Source organism: Salmo salar, chromosome 13 (assembly GCF_965601325.2).
Source record: "Salmo salar chromosome 13, fSalSal1, whole genome shotgun sequence".
Classification (NCBI taxonomy): domain Eukaryota; kingdom Metazoa; phylum Chordata; class Actinopteri; order Salmoniformes; family Salmonidae; genus Salmo; species Salmo salar.
This window is the reverse complement of record NC_138303.1, coordinates 67,850,501-67,869,143: the sequence shown is the minus strand read 5'-3', so window position 1 is coordinate 67,869,143 and position 18,643 is coordinate 67,850,501. Positions and strand designations below refer to the sequence as shown.

General features: G+C 41.9%; 1 protein-coding gene across 2 annotated transcripts in view; it reads right to left on the bottom strand.

Moving 5' to 3' along the window:
• Positions 1-2,093: 2,093 nt before the first annotated feature.
• Positions 2,094-18,643, bottom strand: part of LOC106567580 (glutamate receptor 4) — a 179,368-nt gene continuing 162,818 nt past the window's right edge. Inside the window, exons 14-16 of one of the 2 annotated variants that reach the window (XM_014137067.3) lie at positions 17,817-17,931; positions 15,090-15,227; positions 2,094-4,088 (exon numbers count right to left, since the gene is read on the bottom strand). In XM_014137067.3, coding sequence (XP_013992542.1) covers positions 3,924-4,088; positions 15,090-15,227; positions 17,817-17,931 — 418 coding nt within the window. In that variant the 3' untranslated portion in view covers positions 2,094-3,923. The remainder of the gene's footprint in view (positions 4,089-15,089; positions 15,228-17,816; positions 17,932-18,643) is intronic. The other variant, XM_014137066.3, reaches the window with a different exon arrangement.

Here is an 18,643-nt window from a genome sequence, read left to right as displayed (position 1 = left end):
CGACGGAGCATTGCTTAATCCATAAGGCATCACCAAGTACTCGTAGTGCCCAGACATCGTGCTGAAGGCCATCTTCCATTCATCCCCCTCCTAGATGCGGATCAAATTGTAGGCACTCCGCAGGTCTAGCTTAGTAAAAAAACAGGCCCGAGCTGTTCAGTGGAGGCCGGCACCAAGGGGAGGGGGTAGTGGTACTTGGTGGTGATGGCATTGAGACCTCTGTAGTCAATACATAGATGAAGACACCCTCCTTCTTGGCCACAAGGAAGAAACATGCCGATGCAGGGGAGGTGGATGGGCGGATGAAATCCTGTTGGGGGTTCACAGATGACTAGCCTTTTTATACTCAAAGGACTCATCCCTGCCAAATCAATATCTGCCTAACAGCATCCCACCTGCACCCCCCCCCCCCCCCCCCCCCCCCTACTCCTTTTGACTCTCAGTGAGGATGTGACCACAATCGGGCAGCTCGTTCGGGCTGATCTGATGTTGGTTTCCTCTGGGGGTCAGAACCCTGCTGTCTTCCCTTTCTGACATATGTTGTCACATCTGTCTTACAGCAGACATCCTGTCCCCTTGGCTCCGTACGTCTTGGTTCCTCAGCTGTCTACAGCCGCCACAGCCTGCGTCCCTGTTTATATCGCTAGTAGCTATAGTATAGCAGTACACAGTGTTTTAGTGCAAGCATGACCATGGTTTACCGTGATATGGAGGGGAAGGTCAAGACTGAACATGAACAGGGTTGGTCTGCTTCAGTTAAGCCTACAACACAAGAACGCAATGAGCTACACAAAATGGCAATAAATCTGTAACTCTACGTAACTACACAGGGTCGCCATTTTGCGTAGATATAGGCTTTATTGTCACTGCAGCGTCAACCTGATTGGATGGTTTCATCTCCATGTCTTGGACCATCTGTTATGTTTGTAGTTGGGTTGTAGCTTCCAATAGAATACTGCCATTCTTTGATGATGTGGCACTCCTACATTAGGAGGATATCAAATGTAAGACCCCGTACACACTCAGGTTGTACAACGGATATCCACACATTTGACACGTAGTTGTAATACAACTGATATTTTGGCGATACAAAACTGATAACAGATATTTTTGTGATCCGTTGTATAACTGATGTGTGATTTACATCAATTGAAAAACTTGAGTGTGTATGGGGCCTAAGTGTCTCATAATACTCACGTAAGCACGATGGCATTTTGCATCATCATGATACTGTGGCCCGTGACACTTTTCTTCTTGAATGTCCAATATCTTGAAAACTTGATTGCTGACATGCAAAACATTTTGGGACTGTGTCAACAGGGGAAAATGAAGAAAAAAAAAATACCAAAAGATTGTTTTGGAGTGGTATTCCTTCTAAACATTGGATACAAATTACATATAGCCTTTACATTAGACATTAAACTTATTGTCAGTTAAACACAAAATAGTTTTGTATTCTTATTGTAAAAACATAATTCATGATGCAGATATGACTTTTAAATATACTCTCCCTAACAGTCGACAATGCACCTTTGATTGAATCCCACCCTATGAGTGTGTTACAGGGTTATATAAAACATTTTTCACATACACACTCAAGTACATTCATCCAGTTAACACAGAACCCTCTCACCCTGTCCACAATGAAGACACAGTTACAAAGCCTTTGGATTTCCTTTTTACCAAAAAAGATTAAAATAAAGATTTGAATGGTTTAATTAAAATTTTACAGACATATGGCAGGACCAAAACAGATGGCCTGAAATATTTTAGCTGGTTTATTCTCTCAACGCAATAAGGTCCCTCCAGTGTGTGTGTGTGTGTGTGTGTGTGTACACATGTTGTGTATATGTGTCAGGGGAGGCTGCTGAGGGGAGGACGGCTCATAATAATGGCTGGAATGGAGTCAATAGAATGATATCAACCACATGGAAACCACGTGTTTGATGGTTGATGCCATTCCATTGACTCCATTCCAACCATTATTATGAGCTGTACTCCCATTAGCAACCTCCACTGATGTGTGTGTGTACGGACTGGATAGATATATATATATATATATATATATATATATATATATATATATAATATATATATATATATATATATGTGTATGTGTATGTGTGTAAGGGCAAAAGACGGGCAGCAAATGAAAACATTGAAAACATTGCACACATTTGTCCGACAACAACAATAGCAGAAGCAGGTTTTGGGGAAAAAGATGAAAATGAAATAGACAAAAGGATGACTTAGTAAAAGTCAGTGTCCTATTGCGGCCCACGGGCCCAGAGATTGTCCTTCCATCAGCCATGAGTTGAGACCTCCGCAAACAATGCATTAATAACTTCAATGAGAGGGAGGGGATCATATGTTCTGCTATAGTGTCCAGCCTGCTACTGAGGATCCACAGTGTTGGGGCCCAAGAGGGCCAAAGCTTTGACCATGGCTCAATAATACAAACAGTGTCTTCTTCTTCTTCATGATTTTTTATTAATAAATACTGTATAGGAAATAGCTTTGACTCTCAAAATAATATAGCAATGAGAACAATTTTTTTTCTCATTTCACATTTCATTTTTGCGTTATACTCTCCACACACAATAATCTAAAATATCTACCCAGATAAGAGACGTTCAACAGCCGTGAACGTTGAAAAAACGCTGAAAAACCAGGAGACGGACAGTTTATGTATTTGTTCGTTACAAAAAAATTGATTGAACGATATATAGTTAGATTTTGACAGCGGAAACGCAAGTAAAGGGCTTAAAATGTAAAGTTTGGTCTATGAGACACTTTCTGGTCTACGACTGCACAGTGAGGAGGTGTGGCTAGAGGATGGGGTGGGGCTAGAGGATTGGATGGGGCTAGAGGATTGGGTGAGGCTAGATAACATTCATCGCTGAATATATTAATATGTAGGGAACAGGTATCTGGATGGGCAGAGTTGATACTATACCCATGGTACATTGAGCATGAATGTTCAGCACTCTGTCTTCTGAACACAGTACTCTGTGTACTGAACATCGAAGAAATAAAACACTGTCTCAATGTCTCTCCTCAAACGTCTTATCCATTATTGCGATGAATTATTTCTTTAAAGATGTTTACAAAAAGAGAACAGTCCTCTGTCCTCTACCGAATCAGCTATTTACATCTGTTTAAAAAGCAAGCATGTTATGCAGTCTCCTCTATGTACCGCAAATATTTTTTCTTTAGCTTTGTCTTCACGGAATATACATATTTACTAAATCTTCACAGTTTATTTATCATATATTAATTATCAATAGAGTTACTGTAGTTCATTAATAATTATAGTTTTTATCTCCATGGTGACACTGGGGGACACTCCGCCTCATGATGTCAGTGATTTATTTTTAGTGAATTGTTGACTGACAGTTGTCTTTCAAACACTGTTCTCAACTGGTAATAAATATTGTCCACTTTTTGATTGTGATTCAGTTTGCCAATTCACAGTCAGCAACCCAGAGATACACAGATACACAGTTACACGTTTACATTTGACAGTTTTCTGGTCATTTACTTTTCATTTTCCTCTCATTTCGTCCTCCTCCTCTTCCTTCGGCAGTGCGAGGTATGGTAGGTTGGTACAGGGTCTTGAGTGGAACATGTCAGACGCAATCTCTACCTCTGCACCGAAAAACGCCACCATGATTACAATACGCCCCAGCGTGACCACAGTGAAAATCCAGATTGTACTTTTCCACAGAAATCCTTCTAAAATGACCACCAATTCACTAGAGTCCCCATCTCTGCTACATTAGAAAACGTCCACAAATTTAGATAGTCCCCCTCTTCCCAGACAATAGTGGTGTCCGGTTAGGGTGGTGCTTGTCCTGTGTCTTTGTGGTATATGGTGGTTGTGGGTAGGTAGTTTTTTAAGGCACTTTGGAGGTTTTTGGTTTTCACGGGAGCTCGGAGGAGACCAAGGCCAGGCCGGAGCTCTGGCGGAGTGAGGGGCCCGAGTGGACCGCTTTGGGACAGTCAGGCGTCAGGACGCGTCCGTTTTCCCCCACGCTGCCTGTGATCGACAGGCGTGCCTTGTTCCTCATGGCCTCTGTGAAGGTCAGCTGGGGGGTGGAGGGGGGCATAAAGAGAGGGGTAATGAGAGAGAAAGGTAATGAGAGAGAAAGGGGAGATGGAGATAGAGAGAGGGGAGAGGTAGTGAGAAGTGGAGAGGTAGTGAGGTGGAGAGGGAGGTAGGGAGAAGAGATGAAAATAAGACAAAGACGGGGGAACAGATAGAGAAAGAGGGAGGGGGAAAAGAACGAGGGGGAGGCAAAGAGAGAGAGCAAGGGGGAAAGAGAGAGAGAAAGAAGAGTTGAGAGAGGGACAGAAAAAAACGTCAGCTCATATAGACGTTGGCCATGTCCGAATACTCATACTAGCGTACTACATACCTAAACTGCATAAAATGTACTCATCGTCGCATACTATTTGTGACGTAATGTTTAGTAAAAAGTATGCAGTATGCCATGGCCATAGTTTAATATTTTCTCGTCTTATTTCCAATCTTCAATTCATTTTTTGTTTACTTTCAGAGAACTATCAAATCTCGAAGCTCTCCTTTTAATCCGGTTTGAATGCATTGCGGGTGTGAAATTCCTGAAAAGGTTACAATTCATTCATACTACATGAGCAGCCAAAATTAGTATGACGTCCGGGCATTTAAAGCATACTCAATTTTCTAAATGTCACATACTATAAAACCTTCTTTTTTCACATACTCAATCGGCCTACTATTTAGGAGGCTAGTATGGGTTTTCGGACCCTGCCACACTACAAAATGACGCTAAAAGCTCTAAGATCAGGAATCATCATGAAGATGGGTAATGTTGGGGATGAATATTGTACAGAAACTACATCCAACGTCACACCACATAATTACAGGACATCCATCAGGGCCATTCAATAATAATATCTTATTACGCCACTTTATGTGTACATTTAATACACCACTTCCATTGACTACTATGGTTATTAGACAATGGATGATTCATGTGTGGGTGAGGGACCACAGGGCAGCTGACCAAGCAACAGTAAAGGGAATAAAGAGAGAGCCGAGAGAGCGCCAACAGGGGACACATAACCACGTCAGACACATACTGAGACTGAGACTGTAGATCTGCAAGTCTAATATCTCTGGACCCGAGGGAAATATCTTAGAGATAGGAGTTCAAATCAATATAACTCTTAGAGGGGCAGTTATCTTCCACTTACTTTAGGCTTTAACTCCCCAATAATGTACAGTGTTATATTGCTTTATCTAACTTTATGTGTGCATGGGGCTGTTTTCTCATTAAAACCTGTGGTTCTGCCTTCTGGTTTAGACAAAGGAGCAAGTGCCTGGATGTCATAGTTGGGGTTGTGAAATTACAGAAACTTTCCCCAAACAATCCAGGTTGGAAGATTCCCGGAATCAGGAGGAAATACAGTAAGCAGGGAGGAAATCCTCCAACTAGGATTACTAGAAAACCTGAGAATTTTTGGGGAATCTGGGAAGATTTCCAAAAATTCTCAGAAATTCTGTTTGGTGGATTCATGGAAGGAATAAGCAGGGAGGGAATACTCCAACAGGAAATCCTCAAACTGGGATATCTGGAACGCCTGGGAAACTACCCTGATATTCCCAGATTTCCAGAAATCCCAGTAGGAGCATTCCCAGAATCAGGGAGGAATAAGCGGGGAGGGATTCTTGCATCTGTGATTTCTATAAAATCTGGGAATTTGGGGAAAGTTTCTGGAAATTTGTAACACTAGTCAGTCAACAGCATGAGACATTGGGCTCTATTTTTGGCTGGCGCTAAGGAGACGCAAGTGTCAAATGAACATTAGTTTGCAATTTCATCATGTAAAAACTGGCATTTTCAAGCCCTAATGCCAGGTTTGGCAATTTACCTGCATGTCTAACATTGAGCTCGCTTGCGCTGAGGGAGAACGGTGGCAATATTTGAGGCGTGTCTGTAGCCCTTTACACTTGTACCCGTATACGGGTTGAAAATTGCCTATTTGGATACGGATAAGTACCTAAATTAGAACACAGTGGCTGTACAGTAACATGCCATATATGATGTCTGAGCTCTGGGTCTCCACTTCACAGCTCTGTATGGGTTTTGATTGACAGCCATTCTGAACTTGGGCACTGCACATGACAAGAAGTTGCCCTCATCCAACCCTCTAGTTTGCACATTTTTTGTGCAACTTTCACTGGGGACGGGGGGGACAGGGGTCCCCCCCACATTCTGAAATTGCATTTTTGTCCCCCCCAGTTTTATCGTTGCAATGTGACACAAAATACGGCAAGGGTGTGCTTTAGGACCATGAGGACGCCTCAGAGTGGTCGGGTAGGCTGTTTGTAGTAATCAAGTGGCTGGATTTAGGACCAAGCGGACACCACAGAGCGGGCTGAAAGGCTGTGTGAAGGCAAAGCTTCTGGAAGGCTGGCTGGACCAGCACGGGAGAGTTGAGCATAGTTCAGTGTGTATGTGTTGTGCTCTTTCACCAAGTTGTAAAAGAGAGCAGAAACTGGCTACTCTTTAGTTGACTGATGTAGCTGGCAAGGTAACTGCTGTTTAACTTAACAGAAAAAACTAAACTAGTGTTTATTTGCAGTGCTCAGTAGTATTGTAACTGACATGTAACGTTAGCTAATGTTTCATCCCGTCTCGGCTGAGGTGAATGAATAAGCTACGCTAGCTAGTAGCTACCACAGCCAAGTCAGCTCTGGCCTCTAGTTATCTGTCAGAGAGCAACATAAGGTGGCTATTATTACTATCTGACAGCTGTTGTTTGTATGGAAATGTTTTGTAGCCTTTGTTTCAGAACAGAAGTAAATTAACTTGGCTAGCTTTCGCCAGTTGATGTACTGTTAGAGAGAGAGCTGGCCAAAAGTTGGCTAATGTTAGCTATTCTTTCTGCCTCAATCACACTAGAAATGAATCAAACAATGAAACCATCGGCTAAACGTTTGAAGATTGCACTGAAAACACATCAGAACATCACTGTGAGTTTTATTAGTCAGTATGGCAATGTAATGTCAGTTTCCCAAACTAATTCCCTACTTTTCACACTGACACAGTAATAAACAGCTCTAACATTACAGGCTTCACTGTTATGGTAAACAGTAGTAGAGGTCTGTGCAGGACCGATTTCTTCATCCCCACCTGCTGGCTTTCTGTTCGACTCCCACCCGCTACCGCAAGAACTGGTCCAACTGCAGTCCCGCAATGTTATTTTAGGCTTATGTGTGACACAGCTCACTTGGCTGCCATAGTCCCAGCAATTTTTGTGGCCTATAGCCAATATCAAATGCACAAAAATAACTTAAGAAATAGGTTAAATTACCAGAGATTCTCACATGGCCCTTATATTGTATTACTGGGCTATATCAGCAAATATGCTAGATGTAGTTTGAAGAGAGCAGAGTTGGAGAGACTTCCACTTTCTCTTGAGCTATTTTTATAGCAGACCATTTAGGAGTGGGAAGATTTTCAGACAGAGAAATATGGGTGATCAATATGTAGGCCTATTCCGAGGCAATGTAGTAAACTATAGCCTAATCATAGGCCTATTTAGGAAGTACATTTCCTTGGAAAGATAACTGCCCCATGCTTCTCATATGCATAGGCTATAGCCTGCTCTATTTAATTGAGACAACATGCGCACCTGATCTCGCAGGTATGGTTACTGAACTGGAAGCAGCAAGAATGATAAAACACTTTATTCTCTCTGTGCAGCAAACACTGGACAAGCCAGATGCTTTTTTAAGGCAGTCTGACAAACCTCCAAAGTTGATTTCCAAACTGTATCAAGGATTGATAGAGGCTTTCCCGATGACACAAAACATGTCAAACAAAAATGTGAGGAAGACCTGGTGCAGTGGCTTGCAAAAGTAATGATCCCCCTTGACGTTTTTCCTATTTTGTTGCATTACAACCTGTAATTTAAATAGATTTTTATTTGGATTTCATGTAATGAACGTACACAAAATAGTCCAAATTGGGGAAGTGAACTGAAAAAAAAAAAAAACGGAAAAGTGGTGCATGCATATGTATTCACCCCTTTGCTTTGAAGCCACTAAATAAGATCTGGTGCAACCAATTACCTTCAGAAGTCACATACTTAGTTAAATAAAGTCCACCTGTGTGCAATCTAAGTGTCACATGATCTGTCACACATACACACACACACACACACACACACACACACACACACACACACACACACACACACACACACACACACACACACACACACACACACATATATACATACATACACATATATATATATATATATATATATATATATATATATATATATATATATATACATACACACCTGTTCTGAAAGGCCCCAGAATCTGCAACACCACTAAGCAAGTGGCACCACCAAGCAAGCGGCACCATGAAGACCAAGGAGTTCTCCAAACAGGTCAGGGACAAAGTTGTGGAGAAGTACAGATCAGGGTTGGGTTATAAAAACATATCAGTTAATTTGAACAACCCACGGAGCACCATTAAATCCATTATTAAGAAATGGAAAGAATATGGCACCACAACAAACCTGCCAAGAGAGGGCCGCCCACCAAAACTCACGGACCAGGCAAGGAGGGCATTAATCAGAGGCAACAAAGAGACCAAAGATAACCCTGAAGGAGATGCAAAGCTCCACAGCGGAGATTGGAGTATCTGTCCATATGACCACTTTAAGGCGTACACTCCACAGAGCTGGGCTTTATGGAAGAGTGACCAGAAAAAAGCCATTGCTTAAAGAAAGAAATAAGCAAACACGTTTGGTGTTCGCCAAAAGGCATGTGGGAGACTCCCCAAACATATGGAAGAAGGTACTCTGGTCAGATGAGACTAAAATTGAGCTTTTTGGCCATCAAGGAAAACTCTATATCTGGTGCAAAGCCAACACCTCTCATGTTTTTCATCCCATGTTTTTCATCGACAGGGACTGGGAAACTGGTCAGAATTGAAGGAATGATGGATGGCGCTAAATACAAGGAAATTCTTGAGGGAAACCTGTTTCAGTCTTCCAGAGATTTGAAACTGGGACGGAGGTTCACCTTCCAGCAGGACAGTGACCCTAAGCCTACTGCTAAAGCAACACTCGAGTAGTTTAAGGGGAAACATTTAAATGTCTTGGAATGGCCTAGTCAAAGCCCAGACCGTGATCCAATTGAGAATCTGTGGTATGACTTAAAGATTGCTGTGCACCAGCGGAACCCATCCAACTTCAAGGAGCTGGAGCAGTTTTGCCTTGAAGAATGGGCAAGAACTCCAGTGGCTAGATGTGCCAAGCTTATAGAGACAAACCCCAAGAGACTTGCAGCTGTAATTGCTGAAAAAGTGGCTCTACAAAGTATTGACTTTAGGGGGGTGAATAGTTATGCACGCTCAAGTTTTTAGTTTATTTGTGATATTTCTGGTTTGTTTCACAATAGAAAATATTTTGCATCTTCAAAGTGGTAGGTAGGTATGATGTGTAAATGAAATGATACAAAAAATCTATTTTAATTCCAGGTTATAAGGCAACAAAATAGGAAAAATGCCAAGGGGGGTGAATACTTTCGCAAGCCACTGTAGAAGCTATTGATGATGATGAATGGATACAGATATGCCCAGTTATGTTCATATCATCTCAGACATAAATTACTGCAGTATAAGACCATCCATAGAACATACTATATGCCAGTGAAACTGAATTACATGCACTCAGAGATGTAGTTCCTCTGCTGGAGGTGCAAAACATAAAAGGGATATATTTGCATATGTGTCTTCTTTTATCTCAGTATGTCTACATATTCTCCCTTCTCCCTGTTTTTGTTTGCTTAGAAATGTTGATACTGGAGACTTATCTGAAGAAATTGTGTAACAAAGCATTTATAGCGGCTAAATAATGCATTGCCATTAATTGGAAGGTAGGTTATCTGTCACGTCCTGACCAGTATAAGGGTTATTTGTTATTGTAGTTTGGTCAGGACGTGGCAGAGGGTATTTTGTTTGTGGTTCGGGGTGGTGATTTATGTAGTAGGGTGTTTGATTTATTATTTCCGGGTTTTGGTCTATGTTCTATGTTTTGTATTTCTATGTTCTTTCTGTTTTGTTGTATTTCTATGTTTAGGTTGATGGGGGGTTGGACTCTCAATTGGAGGCAGGTGCTTTCTCGTTGCCTCTGATTGAGAGTCCTATATATGGGTAATTGTTTGGTTTGGTGTTGTGGGAGATTGTTTCTTGTTTTTGCCTGTGTGAGCATGAGAAGACTGTTTTGTTGTTCGTGCATTCTTCGTTTTGTTGTTTTGGTGTTCTCTTTATTTAAAATAAATATCAAGATGAGCATCCACATTCCTGCTGCGTTTTGGTCCTCTATTCCCGACGACAACTGTTACATTATCCTTCCACAATGTCAAGTTATGTATCACTAGATTTGATTTATTACAAGATTAAGGGTATACTGGGCAACTTTCATAAGGTCTGGATGCCTTATATGGAATACAGTACGACTAAAGGAGTCTGTATTGAAAACATGCTCAGGGGAGATAACTATTTAGGCAATCCCTAGCTGTTGGGCTGCTCAGTCGTGCCCCTAATGGTCTGCCGTCCTGTGGGTTGTCTCTCTGGCCTTGGCTTAACAGACCCAAAAGCAATAATGAATGTTTCACTAAGGTCCTAAAGCTGAGTGGGGTGTGTTGAGGCGCTGTAGGATGGTGGACCCCTAGGGACAGGACGGGTTGACCCAGCTATATTGTAAAAATAGTAAAAAGAGCTCGACAGTACTAGTAGTCCAATGAGATTAATTATATTAATGATTTGCGGTTTCTGTGTGTTAATGTACAGTTGAAGTCGGAAGTTTACATACACTTAGGTTGGAGTCATTAAAACTCGTTTTCAACCACTCCACACATTTCTTGTTAACAAACTATAGTTTTGGCAAGTCAGTTAGGACATCTACTTTGTGCATGACAAGTAATTTTTCAAACAATTGTTTACAGACAGATTATTTCACTTATAATTCACTGTATCACAATTCCAGTGGGTCAGAAGTTTACATACACTAAGTTGACTGTGTCTTTAAACAGCTTGGAAAATTCCAGACAATGATGTCATGGCTTTGGAAGCTTCTGATGGGCTAATTGACATCATTTGAGGTGTATCTGTGGATGTATTTCAAGGCCCACCTTCAAACTCAGTGCCTCTTTGCTTGACATCATGTGAAAATCAAAAGAAATCAGCCGAGACCTCAGAAAAAAATTGTAGACCTTCACAAGTCTGGTTCATCCTTGAGAGGAATTTCCAAACGCCTGAAGGTACCACGTTCATCTGTACATATAATAGTGCACAAGTATAAACACCATGGGACCACGCAGCCATCATACCGCTCAGGAGATGAACGTACTTTGGTGCGAAAAGTGCAAATCAATCCCAGAACAACAGCAAAGGACCTTGTGAAGATGCTGGAGAAAACAGGTCCAAAAGTATCTATATCCACAGTAAAACGAGTCCTATATCGACATAACCTGAAAGGCTGCTCAGCAAGGAAGAAGCCACTGCTCCAAAACCGCCATAGAAAATCCAGAATACAGTTTGCAACTGCACATGGGGACAAAGATCCTACTTTTCGAGAAATGTCCTCTGGTCTGATGAAACAAATATAGAACTGTTTGGCCATAATGACCATTGTTATGTTTGGAGGAAAAAGGGGGAGGCTTGCAAGCCGAAGAACACCATCCCAACCATGAAGCCCGGGGGTGGCGGTATCATTTTGTGGGGATGCTCTGCTGCAGGAGGGACTGGTGCACTTCACAAAATAGATGGCTTCATGAGAAAGGAAAATTATGTGGATATATTGAAGCAACATCTCAAGACATCAGTCAGGAAGTTAAAGCTTGGTCTCAAATGAGTCTTCTAAATGGACAATGACCCCAAGCATGGCAAAATGTCTTAAGGTCAACAAAGTCAAGGTATTGGAGTGGCCATCACAAAGTCCTGACCTCAATCCCATAGAAGTTTTGTGGGCAGAACTGATAAAGCGTGTGCCAACAAGGAGGCCTACAAACCTGACTCATTTACACCAGCTCTGTCAGGAGGAATGGGCCAAAATTCCCCCAACTTATTGTGGGAAGCTTATGAAAGTTTACTCGAAACGTTTGAACCAAGTTAAACATTTTAAAGGCAATGCTACCAAATACTAATTGAGTGTATGTAAACTTCTGACCCACTGGGAATGTGATGAAAGAAATAAAATCTGAAATAAATCATTCTCTCTACTATTATTCTGACATTTCACATTCTTAAAATAAAGTGGTGATCCTAACTGACCTAAGACAGGGAATTTCTACTTGGATTAAATGTCAGGAATTGTGAAAAACTGAGTTTAAATGTATTTGGCTAAGGTGTATGTAAATTTCCGACTTCAACTGTATGAGGTGTATGTGGGCTGGCTGGTCAGTCTGGCTGAAATTTGATATAGAGGATGTGTTCATAAAGAATCAAAAGTGTGTATTTTTTAAAGAGTTGTTCATTTTTTAGGCTATTGGTTAAAGGTGCAACACAATATCTATTATTGAATTACCTTTGATCTAGTGCAGTCTTATGAATCACTTAAACATATTTAATAATGATCTCTTACCTAGCTTGATGACTGTGGGCATTTTTGCTTAATTTTTCTTCCAAATAGAGTCTGCATATTGGATTGTGTAAAAATGCAGGAAATTAGCTTTACATGCCACAAAAAAATTCTGGGGGAGGACCCCCAGCAAGGTTATGTCCCCACCACTTATGAAACCAAAGTGGCAAAACCGGTATTTTGAAAGATGAGAAGTTGAGGATTATAACAATAATAAATATCACTTTGATGTCACAAGCCAAACACCCGTTAGTCCAAATGTGCCCTTCACATTTCCTTCCATACTATAAAACTCATGTAATATACAGGGTCAATGTTTATGATCACTATGTTTAATGTACAGTAACAAGATGACATGGTGTTATATCCTGGGTTGTCTTGAACAGAATGAGCCTGTGTTTGTTGTATTGCGAAGAATATTTGCCTTGGACCACACATCTGAATGCACTCATGACTCCATTCTATGCACTCCAAAATTACTGTCCACTTCTCTGAATTGCCTAGTGAAAGCTTAACACTGTACGATTATCTTTTATAATTTAGCTAGTCATGTTGGCAATAGATCAAGCTTTCAAATGATGTCTACTTGACCCAGATTGTGATTTATAATGGACAGTTTTTGGATTGCGTAAACAAGCACAGTAATGGTGTAAAGGCAAGGGTGCAGGGCTGTGTTCCAAAGAAAACAACTACAAGTTTGCTTGCTCTAGTTCCTCAGCTGAGAGAGCTCCATAAAGCACCTTATAGTTGAAGACTCTTCCTTGAGTCATAAAAGTGCATTGAAATTACTTAGGAACTGTGCACACTTTGGAGAGGTGTGTGGCCACTTGGAAACTCTAGTTAGACCTCTTACTCAAACCCTTGTAATGTTTTTTTCTTATGTTGCACCTACCCCAAATTTTCCAAGTATATTCTCATCATGTTACTGAATGTATCCAGAGTATTTTCAGATTTCGTTATCAACAAATGCGCTGAAAAGTACAGTAAACGTAAAACGCACATAAAATCAACAGCGGATTCAGTCTTGTGTCAGGAAAACTGTTGTGTTCTCACCTTTAGTCTAATATTTTTTCCCCATAATCTCCAAATTGTACCCTTTTAATTGCTACCATGGTTATGCATATGCTTTCCATATTTTTCTGTAAGAAACATTTCAATGTAGCCCAATCCATATATGCCAATTTCCACAAGAGTAAGGGGTTAAAAACAAGTGCAAAAGTGACAATTTCATGCAGCTCTAATGGGTAGTTTTAAGACCTATAAAAAGCAGTTCTTAATGGCAAATCAGTTGATAATGGCATGGAAGAAAATATATGCCTTTTGTGCCGGTGAATCTTGTATTAGAAATATAAGAAATGATTGGCTCCCCCCATTTTGTTTAATTTGATTAAAAACCAAGCATAACCTACCCTCCCCTTGGTCAAGGCTGGTTAAGCAGCATCGTTTTTACCCTAATGCTTTTTCATTATTTACAATTTACATACCTGCATTTCGCTTGTTCAAGAAGGTTACCCATCCCTATTTTCAAAGAGTGCCCCTCGTCCGAAAACCAAAGACAAGCTCCTCTAAACTATTGTATTAAGTCGAACTATAATGCCATATCAAAGGCCGCAAACATATTTAACGTACTAGGCTATAAGGGACTAACATTTGAATTGGAGTTGATGACAATGCAGTACATAAAATACCATAAATACACAACTTGAAGCAACCACATATGGAGCACGTGCTAATTGGTAAGTGAGGGGCCAAGCCTTGAAACACCTACAACTGGTTTATTCATCAAAATCCAGCCTTTTGCCACCACCAGCTACTGCGTCCATTATTCAGTTGTGAAAATAGCAAAAATATTTCTGGCACAACCCCGAACCTATAACGCTACCGCCAGCGCTAAGATTTGCCATTGTGTTAGGTTTGTTAAAATAGAGCCCCTTGTCTGCAGCCAAACAGACAATAGCCGCTGCGGCCATATTAAAGCCCCCACTGGGAAGCCAGGAGACAGACAAGGACGTCACATGACCACAAACAAGCTAATCACAAAGCAGAAGAATCAGAGGAAGCATTGCCACACAGTCAATCAGCAGCACGGCAAGCTAGCTAGTGGACAATAAGGGAGGTTCAACTTACAGTACCATAGGAGGGGGGCCTAGAGGGGTGGTTGGGGGATGGATGGGGCTATTCCTGTACCAGCATTATATCTTAACATCCCCATTGCTTCCGTAACTGTCAAAAACCTCACTACACGTGACTAAGTTTTGGGTGCTTGGGGAAGGGCTGGGGCTGTGGCCGGGACTATAGTCAGGGCTGTAGCCTGGACTGTGACTGGGTTGAGGGCTTGTTCTGGGGCTGGAGCAGGTGGGGTGGGGGCTGCTAGGGGTTAGGTGGTGGGGGATGTGGTGGTGGTTTGGGTGGTGGTGTTCAGACGTCGGTGCCTCCACCTTCATTCGCTTGGCCTCGTTCCGGGACTTGTAGCAGAACTCAATGAGGGCCACCAGCATGGCCAGGCCCAGGCCCCCCACGAGGATATAGAAGACCCCCGCCACGTTGCTCAACGACAGGGCCTGAGACGACTTGTCCTGGGGCGGTTGGAGGAGAGACACAGGGCAGACAGGCAGTCAGAGACGTGGCGGTGGTGGGGGGCTGAGAACACACACACATGCAAACATACTCATATATACAGTGCCTTCGGAAAGTATTCTGACCCCTTGACTTTTTCCACATTTTGTTACGTTACAGCCTTATTCTAAAATGGATTAAATAAAACTATTTCCTCAGCAATCTACACACAATACAGCATAATGAAAATGTGAAAACAGGTTTTTATAAATGTTTGCAAATTTATACAAAACAAAAACAGATATACCTTATTTATATAAGTATTCAGACCCTTTGCTATGACACTCGAAATTGAGCTCTGACAGAGCTCTAGAGTTCCTCTATGGAGATGTGATAACCTTCCAGAAAGACAAGCATTTCTGCAGCACTCCACCAATTAGGCCTTTATGGAAGAGTGGCAAGACGGAAGCCACTTCTCAGTAAAAGGCACGATAGCCTGCCAAAAGGCCCCTAAAGGACTCTCAGGCAATGAGAAACAAGATTCTCTGGTCTGATGAAACCAAGAATGAACTCTTTGGCCTGAATGCCAAGCGACACGTCTGGAGGAAACCTGGCACCATCCCTCCGGTGAAGCATGGTGATGGCAGCATCATGCTGTGGGGATATTTTTCAGTGGCAGGAACTGGGAGACTAATCAGGATCGAGGCAAAGATGAACAGAGCAAAGTAGAGGTCCTTGAGCACTCAGGACCTCAGACTGGGGTGAAGGTTCACCTTCCAACAGGACAACGACCCTAAGCACACAGCCAAGGCAATGCAGGAGTGGCTTCAGGACAAGTCTCTGAATGTCCTTGAGTGGCCCAGCCAGAGCCCGGACATGAATCTCTGGAGAGACCTGAAATTAGCTGCGCAGCAACGCTCCGCATCCAACCTGACAGAGCTTGAGAGGATCTGCAAAGAAGAATGGGAGATACTCCCCAAATACAGGTGTGCCAAGCTTGAAGCTCCATACCCAAGAAGACTTGAGGCTGTAATCGCTGCCAAAGGTGATTCAACAAAGTACTGAGTAAAGGGTCTGCATACTTACATAAATCTGATATTTCTGTATTTTTTTTAAATATAAATTGGAGCAAAAAATATAAACTGTTTTTGGGGTATTGTGTGTAGATTGATGAAGGAAAATAATGATTTAATCAATTTTAGAATACGGCTGTAACCTAACAAAATGTGGAAAATGTGAAGGGGTCTGAATACTTTCCAAATTCACTGTACCAGGCAATTATATTACACATTACAACACACGTGCACAAATACATAGTTGACAAATCTAATACACACACAAACACACTTTGACAAACTCACACACACATATATATATATATATATTTTCCAGCTCAGACCTGCTCTTGCTTTCAGCTATGTGGCTACCGCTACAGCTGATATCACAATGATGTTCCCATGCCAACCAATCTAATGACGTCTTGATAAAGTGTGACTATGACATTTTTACAGCATTTAAGGAGGAAAACAATTATTCTAAATTCACTGGCTGCCTAAATGACTCAGTTAAAAATGTCCTTGGTCTCCACTCTCAAGTAGCTCCCTAGCCCTCTGTTATCTCTGCTTATAGTCATTGTGCAATTAGAGGCTGTGATTTAAGACAAAGGGTGCAGCTCTTTCACGTTTCTTATATCCCACTTCTCAGGTTAGTCGCCTGCTCCTAAAGGGGAGGCTTTCTTTTCAAAAGCAATCTGTTTAGGTTCGAGACTTTACGAAACGCTGCCTTGCATGTTATCTACTGCTGATTGGAGTGTGGGAGTGAGAACTTTCAAACAAGTCTTCAAAACTTGAGATCTACTTTTTAATTATACATGACAAGGAAATGCACTTGGCAAGAACTTTTGACCCTAAGGCGTTTACATGCTGCTTTGTTGAGGCAGGAGTTCTCTTTACATGCTTGAGTATTGCCCAATGGATAAACTTACTAGAACCAATCTAGAGTGGGCTACAACGACTGGCATACTAATCATAGAAATATAATAGAGTTTACCAGTCAAGGTAAGAGGTTCCATGCCTGTTCCACTCATTCTACTTCTATGATACTAATAATCTGCCGTGACATTACAACTGCACAACTTTAATACATGCACTGCTAAGTGCACTACTAAGTATACACTACTAAGTGTGGCACAGATACAGGTGACAACCATATCAATGTGATCCTGCAGGTCTCACCATTTCATACATTGCTGTGCTGTTGCTACCACTGAATTGTGAGCATGCCTTCTAGTATGATGTTTTGTATCCCTCAGGCTACGCCTTAAGTCTCTCTCTGTCCTGTCTTTGTGTATGTATGTGTGTGTGTCAGCCAGCCTGCCTGCTCTCCTGCCTCCCTATCTGTCTGCCTCCCTATCTGTCTGCCTGTCTACCTGCCTGCCTCTATCTGACTGTGTCTGTCTGTGTGCCCGTCTGCCTTCCTACCTGCCTTTCTACCTGCCTACCTGTCTGCCTCCCTGCCTATCTTCCTATCTGTCTGTTTGCGGTGGGGTTCATCAGTGTGACAGAACAGTCAGTGAGGAGGTGTGGTCCCAGGACTTGCAGGAGACTGACCTTACTTCCTGAGGCCGTGGGTCCACACTCGCCCTTATCGTACCACCATTTGTTTTTCAGCTTGTCTAAGACGCCTGATTCACTCAGTTTCAACACGGCTAGGTTTACTGGAGTTCTTCGAAACCGCACGTGTGAGGTCGAGGGGTCGGGGAGGGGTCAGGGGGGGAAATAACATAAATAACATCATAGGACATGTTATTTTATGTTATTCAGTCAAAAATGTAAAGAGCCCATACAGAGCACTTAACAGCTGAAAGTGACGGAGACAGGGGCCCCATTGGTTTACATGTCTCTATGCTCGTGGTAGTGGAGAGGGGGCTAGGGGGTTGGTTTATGGGTGCCTGAGGGGCTGAGCACTACAGAAATATACATGGGGCCCCCACTGCATCGCTTTCTGGAACGGGCACATACTGCCGAGGCTTATCTCACAACAAACAATCGGAGGCTATTACTGTGAAGCTACAATTATTGGCTGAATTTTGTACCAAAGTCAACAACAATAAAAAACAACAGAATTAAAAAAATATATATTTATCAGTTTTTTTAACTATGGAAGTCATATTGAGATGTACATCTCTTTTTCAAGTGAGCCCCATGAAGGACAACTTCACATTTTGCCATAAGATACTGTACATTTATGGCATGCACAATGTAGTGTTTAGTGGGACTACATAATATGACTGACTTCAAGGTATCTTCAAAAATGATTCACTTAAGCTTTAGGTTACAAATAGGTGAACAATATTAACATCTACCAAAAGCAAATATTTGTGGTTTGACAGTAATCGCTCTCAACTCGTCCAGAACTATAATATGTGCCACTGTGG